The following is an 11,401-nucleotide window of genomic DNA, read 5'->3' on the forward strand; positions in this document are numbered from 1 at the left end:
TCGTGGTTCACGTCCCATTCACCCAACCTCACTCTAAGCTCGAAACCTTTGTATCTAAAAAATAATTAATTTGTTGTTAGAAGTTGATAAAATGAGATAACTTTTTTAGAAACCAGGCAATCCTTTGACAATTTTAAGGTAAATTAATTATAACTGAAGTATCTCTAAACCATAATTCATGGGATACTTACGATTTAACGCAATGAGCAGCGGTCACAATGTGAAGTCCGTCAATGAGGGTACCACCACAAACGTATACTGATTCTTTCGGGTCCTTTTTTAGTATAGCCGCCTGCCACGGGTATTCTCCGAATTCACTGTCGCCATCGATGTATGAGGGAGTCTTGATTCTTCCATTGATGCCTTGGGAGTGTCGGATGCCGCACTGGCCACGGTTTGACGCCTGCGGGCGCAGTGGTCGGCGACAGCACACTTGATTCTGTTGGCATCGTTGAGGATTGGGACGTCCGAAGTATCCCTGACGCTATAAAGAAAATCAAATTTGACTTTTGCTGTCGCACAGTTAACAATAGAAGTATAATACTATACTGGCCTACGATTTTCTGGGCGACTGTTAAATGATATTACCTCATCAATAGATTTTTCTAAAGAAACTTCTCTCTTCCTTCTGTTCTCAGGGAATCGTATACTGTGGCCGCCCCGGTTTGCCCCAGGACGGTGAGAAGGGACAGTTAGGGAACGGGAATAAGCATATCTGTTAGCGTAGCTATTTTGATTATCAGCTGTTACATTAGCGGACCTCTCAAAGTTCGGGTTATAGAAACCATTGTTTTGGTAATTATAATCAACGTGGTCATCGTTATGATTCGCATTATCATCGTCATAATAGTCTTCGTTACCTACTTGAGGTTCTGGGGAATTATATGGACTTGTTTTGTAATAACCGCCGTAATGAGGCGAGTGCGGGGAATATATTGGTGGAGGATAATTATGATGCGGGGCGAATTCGTGATGTGGATGCAGGTAAGGTTTGTGATGGTAAACATCGTAAGGATTGTGATGATGATAATGTTCGTGCTTGTTCAAAAGATAAAGTTTCTTTTCATGGAATAAATCACCAATTTTATTGACAACGTGCTCGTTGGGCGTCACGTGTAAATTAACAAACGGTTTAACTATTTTTTCCCCGTAGTCGTTTTTGGTCACTTGGACGGCTAGTAAAGGGTTAACTGATAGCAATCCTAAATTAATACCACCACCGTTTAAAGCCGGACCGTAAGGATTGTATATGGGATTAGCGTTGAAAGGATTTATGGGATATCCACCGTGGGAAGGCTGGGGCAACCCAAAAGAGACACCAAACGTGGGCTGCACTTGTTTGTTGTTATTACCGCCACTGCCGCCGTAGCCGGCCAATCCGAACACGCGCTGCAGTAATACCGTATTTTGTAAATAAAATGATTTCAAAAATATTGTTAGCTATTTGTAAGTGCCCATTGTTTAGTTTTTCTTTTGTAAGATATTGCAGATGGATAAGGCATACAAAAACTGCAGCACATTTATATCCAGTTGCAATACATGAGTAAGTTGTTACCCCGGATTGTTTTGGTGATAATGATCTTGAAGGTGTCGTAACATGGATTTTAGAGGATGTAAATTTTCTAAAGAGATTAGGATGGATTGCGAAATTACGTTTATGTTAGTCTACGTTTCTAAATACTCGACATATTAACACTTACTGGTTCAGCTTCCTTGTCAGCGTCATCCTGTTTATCTGTTGCCGCTTCTCGTTTGCTTAAGCTTTTGACAGTTTGATTTTGTGTGTCGATTTCTAAATCAGAAGACACAGTTGCGTTTAGATTGTCCAGTTGTTCTTCAGTAAGTGCTGCGATTTCGCTGCCTTTATTACGAGGATCGATGGGTAAGTATAAGTCGTCCCTGCGGCCAATAATTTCTTGACTGGGGCATTGGTCAAAGTTCACACAAACGCAGTCGAATCCTTGAGCTTTTGGCTCATGGTAACTTTGTTGATAATTTTGTTGATTGATTTGACCAAATGTTGCTGGACCTTGATTGTATAAACTGTTAGCGGATCCCACGTTAAGTTCTTTCTTGTAAAATTCTGTATTTTGAGATGCGTAACTTCCCAAGGAGTTGCTATACTTTTGATCATCGAAGACATTGTTTTGATATTGATTAGGTAAAGATTGCGATGCTATATTGGCGCTTCCCTTATTGACATTGGTATGACCAAACTGAGAGCCATAAACGGTGTCTGGTTCGTACACTGGTTTAGTGTACAATGGATAGTTTCCTGTCATAGGCTTGAAGCCTCCTGATGTGATTGAACTGTAGTCACCACCGGATGCTGTTATAACGTCAGATGACTCATGTGCAAAATTTTGCGATCCTAAATGTCCAACAGATCCGACTGGTATTGCTACTGGTTTAATGATAACTTTAGGATCTTTCTCAGCATCGCTGTGAACGTAATGATGGTGAACGTGTTGTTGCACGATATCTGTTTTGACTCCAGTCTGGACGTTAGCAGGTAGTTTATTGTAAGTAGGCTTAGAATTCTCGAAAGCATAAGGTCCTTCATTAGCGTATATTGGTGGCTTTGTTACGTAATTACTCTCATGCGCGTTATATACACCGCTGCTTTGAGAAAATTGGTAATTGTTGCCGGAAACGCCATATTTATCCGAAAACCCTGGACGTATGTTGCCTCCGTATCCGATTCTTTTGGGCGGCAGCTTTTGTGGACGAGAAGGGTATGGCATCGGTTTTGGCGGACCATATGCTCTTGGAGGTCCACGGATTGGAATAGAAGCAACCGGTTTACCGATAGGCTTAATGTCCACGGGCTGAGCGTAAATGAGATCGTCAGGAGACACATAGGTACGTTTTTCTTGAGTTTCGCCTTCTTCGCACTAAAAAATAAAACAGGTATGAATGTTAGAAACCATTGACATTATTATGTTAACATCATTTATATTTATAATAACGTTATAATGGAAATATCTAGTTCCTAATAAACTAACCTGGATGAGTCCTAAAGTACAAAGGCGATCTTTGATCAGATTTCTCGCTTCAGTATCATCTCCCGCATCAAGTGCTTCTTTTATTGTAGGATCGCCGTACACTTCATCGAAACCTCCCAAACTTCTGCCTTGTTTGCCATTAATTAGTTCATCAACAATTCCGTCGAGTACAGTCTCATTAGTTTCTAGACTTTTCTCCTGAGCTACAGTGAAATGCTCTCCTTCTAATAATTCAGTCGATTTATCTTTTTGCTGTTCAACTTCGGTCTTTTTCTCGTTTCCCCAGGACCATTCTGCTGCTACACCCGCTATTGTTATTGATAGCAGTAAACAACTTGATAAAGACCACCGCATGTTCTGTGAAAGAAGAGTGGGGTTGAATTATTAGTGTTATTTAATCTCGTTTAACGTTGCATTTAAAACGATGATGTTTCGAAACTGAGAGCGCTTTTACTTTCGCAGACGGTCGGTATTATGTAAACTCGAATAATGCCAGCGAACGAGCCGAGACTAGCCTGCGCCATCGCTAGCGTGGGCCTGCGAAAGCACTCTCACATGTCGAGTAAATGACGTATTACGCAAAAATCGTTATATATTTTTTTACTATTACAGGTTAATATTTTTAATTAAGTAACAGTTATTTAACGTAGTATATGGAATGTTGTAGAGAATACAAAGCCTTAATAACGTTTCTTTTCCAAAGATGCTAACGGAAGCAATGTAAAAAACACTTAAACATTTATGACTTCAGGTAATAGGTTTGTTTATTGTTTTTGTTATGAAAGAAAGTGAATTGGTGTCATTGTCGATCCGAAACCGGCACAAGAAGCTATTTGGTAAGCACAACGCGTCTGCTATGCGTCATCTTTTCACGTAACAAATCCGTAACCGCATTATGCAATTTATGATTTGTAGCTCATTTTTTAACATAGCTCTTTTTTGTTGAGTGACTTTTACTTATTGTAGTTTTATAATTCTCTCTAGAAATCCCTTAAAGCATTGTTTAAATGGAAAGTTTAAATGCAGTTGGCATCGTAATAGTCCTGATACGCGTCGTTTGTTAGAGAGCTTGCTACATGCTTCGTTAGACAGTGAAAGTGTTGTGAACAAGCCTATCGTACATTATAACATAGGAAAATGACATGATAGTCATCTCCAGTACTTATGTAATGAAGTGAAATAACATAAAAACCAATAAAACTTGTATAAACAAAAATATGTGATATCGTATAAATATTTGGAAAATTTTAGTCTGATTTGACTTTTTGGTATGGGAATTTATTTAAATATTTAAATTAATTAACAAATTCGATTTGCTAATTTCTAATGGTAAAGCAATACGTAATATTTACATTTCTCGTTCTTAAATAAATTTCACTTTATCTATTTTAAATAACGGAAATATACTTTAAGCTTATTAACGTATTTATTTTTTTCTATTTATTTCTTATTTCTATTTATTTCTTTATAAGACGTCGTAGAAATCATATTAATTTCTATTATTGTTATTTTTCTCACTGATTATTATTATCACAAGCACTACAACTTACATTTTCTTACACTTCTTCCTTTTGATCACTAATAAATAACAACTTGTTTTAAGTCGTTTTCACCACTTCACCGACGCTCTGTTTGCGTCCGAATGACTGCCACCACTCCGGCGGCAACGATTTATACTTCAACCAACGCAAAGATGCACGCTGCCCGATTTTGTAAGATGATCGACTCATACTTCTACCATTAAACTCTAACGGAGACAATATCGCCAAACTGTATCGTAGTTTACTACGCAAAGGTGCCCGAGTGGGTTTTTTGTGAGTCTGTTGGTACAGGGTCTGACGTCAATATCATTGATCAACCCTCCGGATCATTCACGTCTGGGTTCTGAATAAGCGTTATGCAATGGGGATGTCATCGGGGTCACGTTAGCGGATTTGGTTTTTGAGGCGTCTCGTATGTCCTTGTCATTTATTTGTTGGGGAAAAAGAATTTAGTTTTGAAATACAATGGAATTGAATTTACGATACCCAGGTGTAGCTAGAGGTCGCATCCTTTTATGGTACAATAGATGCTTTATGCGAAATTGGATTTCTTGGCAAAGTTTTACTTATTGTTAATAACATTAGATCTCAATATATAGGTCATATTGCGGTATATGCATTAACATTTTCAGTCTAATATTAATGTTACACCATTTATTTAGCAATATTCTTTATAATAAAGTAAAGAACCTTATGGAATTACATACATACGTCCCCATAGTTGGCTTTGTTCCACTTTCTCTATACATTAAAGGAAGCTTGGTCTACTAACAAGCTTATAAGAGAATATTGGCTAATATATATAGAAGAAAAACAAAGTTTAGGTAGTTTATTGGTTTTGGAATACGCATGGGCTAGCACTTGTCATATAAAAGATTTCAACGCGTCCAATATTATGCCAATGTTTGTTATACATGTGAGTGTAAGAAATCATGTATCTGGCCTCAGAATAATACATTTACTAGATTTTTTTTATTATACGTAACTGATGGGTTTTATGGTAATTTTATTTTATACTCTACAAGCGATTTTTTTTTTCTTGAAAATTAAGATTTATAACATACTGGCGACTCGTCCTGATTTTGTCCGGGTGGTATAACATACAGGTATATGTATGTACGACAGATTTCTTTTCTGTTATATTAGTAGTACCCATCTATTAGCAAATACTTTGTAAAACAAGGACAAGACTTAAGGAACTTAATATCTGATGCTTTCTACACATATAGTTTTATTTAAAAAAACATTAATTGTCCCACTTCTACACCCCTTTAATTATGTTTAAGGGTTAATGAAGTATCAGTATATAAAATCTTTACTAAGCGACTGCTTAAGTAACCATTAAATCATGTACCAAATAATATATTTTGGTATCGTGCAAAACGTGTTAATTTGATATTGTAATTGTACACCAGGATGAATTTGGGCATTGCGTAGAGGGCTTGCATAAGAGGGGCTTTCCAGCGCAAACGCGAACCGGACTTGCGCGAGCGCAGCGGCGGCGTGCGGCTTGCGGCTTGCGCAATGGTTCGCTGAACCAGATCTATGTCTTCAATACTTAACTGATGCATGTTATTGTTTTGAAATGTAACAATACTGCATTACTTAATACAGGACATGCGGCATGCGTCATAAAAAGAAATCGTTTAGTTATATATGTTTGACCTTTAAACGAGCCCTATTACTAGGTAATTCAAAATGAAATGTAGTAATACGTAAATAATACGTTTGAATTTATGGTCTAGAAAAGGGATTATAAATAGATTGATTGCTATTATGCAACAACAAGCATCCACTTATATACAGAATAGAGGTATGCTTCATATTATATTAGTACTATTATGAAAAGAAAATTTGTGTTCGTCTTGCAGTTGCTTGTAAACAAGGCTGTTACGGTTCGAGTTAAAATTATTAGCATTCTTACATCATCGCAGCGATGACTTCCGTTGCAGAAGTGCAATGAACTTATAGCGAGCTATGCATCGAAGCAACCTGAGGCAATCAACATCAAAGGCATCTTTTATTTACATTTTTTATACGCATTCGTTGAGGTTTGGATAGCTCTGTGAATTGTATTATGCAACATAGAACAAGTTACATTATACTTCCAGTTATCTGGCCTCTATTAACTACGTTAGTATGTTATTGTAATCATTAAGATGTTAAATTACATAAAAAAGTTTTAGTTGAGAATTGGTTATGTTAACCTCAAAATGTGTCCGGGTTTCCTTTTCATTCTATAATATAATTCATCCTGAAGTGTCGTAAGCGACGCATTAAAGAAGCTTAACCCCGGTAACTTCAGTCGTTAATTCATATTTGACAATGGCTCAGATTTCGTAAGGACTTATGTTTTTAGTCTTTGAGCTCGTTTAAGAAGCTCTTAGCTTCTTAAGTTTAAAGTATTGAGCTATAGATAAAACGTCTTAATTTGTCATATTAGCATGTTTAATAATTTTCTTCAGCGTTTTCATGCATAAACATGAAACGCTATGACTGGAAAAAACTGTGTTGCAAGTTGTGAACACGGATTTTCCGAATTGCTTCTACTGCAATTGGCAGCGAAGGTCAAGCAAGTCTTATATTAGAATAAGAAATCTGTGGAGCCGACTGCTTATTTGTATTTATTTTTTTAACACTCATTAATCTAAGAAGAACGGTCGAGAAATAAGAAAATATTATAAATTGTAAATTAAGACATTTATATGTTAAAAACCGTTTGAATGTGTCTTTTTTAACATTTCAGATGTCGCTACGTTGAAATGGCTTTTATTCAATAGGAAGTTTTAAAACGTTTAATTAAGACTAAACTGTTGTTTCAATAGTATTTGAAACTAAGCTCAAAAACTAAAAACTTAGTTTTAACTTAATAATATTTTTAGTACGAAAGCGACTCTACTCATCTTCTGTGTTAATCAAATCAATGACCTAGTTTCGGCCGATTGTACGATACGACCGCGTAATGTTGGGATTCCCTACGTTCCTGCCAAGGACTCCTGGCGCAACTGCATTCGGGACACTCTTCGGGTTTTTACGTTTATTGAACGCCTTTATTAAGGCTATTTTTTCTACTACTTTAACATATACATAATTAATAACGATGACATTTCATCTAATTATGGGTGTTTTAACCTTAAGCTTAGTAACAACGATGTTTACAGTATTAATAGTTACCTCAAATCATACGACTGTTATGAAAATTGTTGTTGTATTATACTGTGAGAAAATTTACCGATGCTTTCTCTCAGATACGCTTGTAAAATGACTGCTCGTAAATTTCTAATTAAACAATACTTCGTTAGCATTTCTGAGATTAAAGCAAAAATCAACATGAAATGAAGAGTTTCCATGTAAGTAAATTGAGACAATATGATGTCTTTTAGAATTAGTTCGTATAATTCTAAAAAAATAAAAAGAGGATATTTCATTCTCATCTCTTACAAGATCTTGAAAAAAAGGGCCTGTCCCACTGGTTGGTCCCATTAGAGACTCAGATAGCTTAAAAATGACGTCAATGTCAGATAAGGGAACGAAATCCGATATTTACATCACATATTTTACACGTTGGACTGTTATCAGACAATTTACAATTTGGTGGGTCAGGCAGGTCCTAAATACCATTTTAAACAAAGTAGGTTCAACGCTGCAACATCACGTTAGAGCTTTCCGAAATAAAAACAGTAATTGCTGTCTTTGCTTCCAAGCTCTATTTCAATCAATGCCATCTGTTAGTCACTCTTATTAATACATTGTTCGGTGAGAATTTGCTCGCAACAAATTGTGATGTAGTAAGTAGAGACTATCAACAGATGGCGTGACCTTGCTGATAATTAGAGTTTGGCGTTTGCGACAGATGGCAGTGTTATCAAAAAATCTTCAGTTCTTATTAAAAAAAGCTCGTCAAGGTGTACTCTACGTTACGTTTTTTAACGATAGTAGCTTTGTCATAAATGATTTTACATTGTGTGTCTGTTAAAAGTGGCTAAGTTAATATTAAGTTCATTTCTAATGTGTCATTTTTTTTTAATTTATCCATAAAATATACATAATATCGCAAATGTATGAAATCTATGACACTACAAGAGGCTCTACTTTAACCCACTGGTTACGTCGTATTATCGTCAATAGAACAATTTTGATCAATAGAACAATTGTAAAAGGAGCAGGTTATGGTAGAAATAATTTCGAAATGCGTCATTGCCAGGGAGTCTGTTACTTTAATAATTTTAATTGGCATGAAAACGGTTCACACAGTTTATTTACTTAATATAAGTTACAAAATAATCTTATTAACTAAAATAATAATACACTTAAGTTACCTGAATTGACCAACAAATTAAAGTATTTTGAAACGAAACCCGAAGAAGGCGTCGATTGTGTAAGCGCGTCGGTACTTTGTTAGTTAATCTAAATTAGGCAGAGTTGGCATTGTTTGCAAACTGTTGTCATTACTGAAATTACTAGTATGTTAGTCAAGTATGGTGTGAAAGATTTCACGAGGTATGGAGACCATTTCATCTTACAATAGTAGCGTTGGTTAAACAATAATTAATATCATGCTGGCCGCCAAGAAATCATTAAAAATGCATTTAAAAATAAAAAGTACGAAATTTGAATGGACAGAGAAAAATCTGAAGCAAGCTATGTAACAAAACTTTATGTTTAACAAATGCAATTTTATCAATTTTTGTATTTCAATAGTGTGTTTTTATCAATAAATAAAGAAGAATTAATCAATGTTAACTACTTTACATATTTAGGAATACATCTAAATAATAGTTTTAAATAAAAATATTTGAACATTTATTACCACCTTACTACAGAATTAAACATAGCGAATAGATGAACAAGCGTTGAAAGAGTCAGATCACCTTTACTCCAGGAAAAAATGTACCATTGGCGCGTGATGCTTTTGTTTTTCACATAACTACTTAATTGTTTTTTTAAACGAGACATTAATTGCACGAGAACGAAGTCGCGGGCAATTGCAAATTCGAAATAATTTTACCACCATGTATGTTTGTACAATACAAACGGCTTTTCGAAAGGCGGACACTATGTAGATCATATGATTAACGTCAGGGCTTTTGTGGGCTGTTAGTAGGTAGATATCGACCTTGTATTTGCACAGATAATTATGTATCTTTGAACTCTTTGGATAAATTTTATGTATATATTTTCCTGCACACATGTAAGATAGCAGTTGACATTTTAATTTGACGGGTGCAGGTTTGAAACAATAAAGGGAAAATCCGCTTGTGATATCCGGTATTGGTGCTAAAGATTTTTTATAGAATAAAAAGTCGTTCGCTAAAATAAATGAAGTGCTACATATATATTTTTGACTATACTTTGTGAACGTATTCAAAATTATTTAGATACTTGTTATTTTAAGAAAAATAAATGTGTGTATAATCATATATAAAACTTTAGAAAAGAAGAATAAAAGTCTATGATGGCTAAAGTAATGAAATTTTCTTGAATCACAAGTTTCCCAAAAAGCGTTATGCTTATCATACTCTTTTTTGTCCTAACCTCATTATCCTTTTTGATAGAGGATGAATAGAGAACACTTAAACTGGTTAAATCGATACTAACATTATAAAGAGAAAAGATTTCTATTTTTTTGTATTGAAATAACTCAAAAAAATACATGACCGATTTGAAATATTCTTTCACCATAAGAAAGGCTACATTATCACCGAGTAACATTTTACTAATATTATAAATGTAAAAGTTTAGATGGACGGATGTTTGTTAGAGATTGTAGCCTAAACGGCTGTACGTATTTCGATGAGATTTGGTATAGATGTAGAGGATAGTCTGGAAGAACACATAGGCTACTTAGTTTTGTTTTTTATAAATCACGCAAACGGAGTCGCGGGCGAAAACTAGTAGGCTATATTTTTCGCGTGGACGAAGTCGCGAGCAACTGCTAGTACATTATAAAATAAAACATTCGTCGAGGATAACCAAGTCAATTAGCTGCGTAAAATGTACGTACTCGTATACGATAGGATTTCAATCCGTGGATGATCAATCAGCCTTGGTAACACTGTAACTAAACGGGTATTTAAAGTCTCTTTGTAGCTTCGGTGATCTCCCGCATTTATGAACAATCTTTTGAAACCTGAAATGAAAGAATATTTTTTTTCTTAGATAATAACAATGATTACAGAGACGTACCTGTATATCTATTAACATCATTTTATAATTCCTAATTGTATTTTGAGCCTTTCCTGTAAGTTTGCAAAGTTATTGATATAAGAAATATATTTGAAACAATTTCAAATGACACGTTGTGTCGTGAGTAAAATCTGAACACAAATATTGTTTCAAATGTAATCACAACGGTGACTCGAAATGTCAATTGTCAGTTAATTAATTTAATATTCGTAGTTAATAGCAATAATTTATAAAAAATAATTGCGGATATTGGGCGGACATGTCTGTCGTTAACAAGACAAATGTTTCCAAACTTCAGTAAATTACGTTTTTATGTGCGAATTTAGCCTATTAGTGTAATTAAAAGAAATGCCAAGGACAAGCAACAACCTGTAACCATAGTAAGTAGCGCAAGTGCGACATTTTTGTCAACTAAATTCGGCAACCGAGGACAGTGGGTTTTGTATTATCCGACGCCCAAAACGCTCTCAATAGATTCTTGCATAGATTATGTCCATCCGTATAAATAGTGTTACGACGAAACATTGAACATCAGTCGGCTTTGACAGCTCGAAGTGATCTTCTTACAGTGAAATTAAACACAGACCACGTTCACAATGAGATCGATGGTGGTGTTCGTTGCTGCGTTGGCGCTGGCGGCTGCCGCACCCAGTGGTGAGCCTGGCCTGA

General features: G+C 35.5%; 2 protein-coding genes across 2 annotated transcripts in view; one reads left to right on the forward strand and one right to left on the reverse strand.

Annotated features, from left to right (window-relative positions):
• Positions 1-4,664, reverse strand: part of LOC106104678 — a gene marked incomplete in the record, with an annotated part of 5,406 nt that extends 742 nt beyond the window's left edge. Inside the window, 5 exon segments of the mRNA XM_013284805.1 lie at positions 1-54; positions 192-484; positions 1,701-2,894; positions 3,006-3,362; positions 4,556-4,664. Of these exon segments, the coding sequence (XP_013140259.1) occupies positions 1-54; positions 192-484; positions 1,701-2,894; positions 3,006-3,359 (1,895 nt within the window).
• Positions 4,665-11,013: 6,349 nt separating this feature from the next.
• The window catches only part of LOC106104600, a gene marked incomplete in the record, with an annotated part of 949 nt that continues 561 nt past the window's right edge, over positions 11,014-11,401 (forward strand). Inside the window, 1 exon segment of the mRNA XM_013284687.1 lies at positions 11,014-11,401. Coding sequence (XP_013140141.1) covers positions 11,329-11,401 — 73 coding nt within the window.

The sequence above is a fragment of the Papilio polytes genome, unplaced genomic scaffold, assembly GCF_000836215.1.
Source record: "Papilio polytes unplaced genomic scaffold, Ppol_1.0 DF823510.1, whole genome shotgun sequence".
Classification (NCBI taxonomy): domain Eukaryota; kingdom Metazoa; phylum Arthropoda; class Insecta; order Lepidoptera; family Papilionidae; genus Papilio; species Papilio polytes.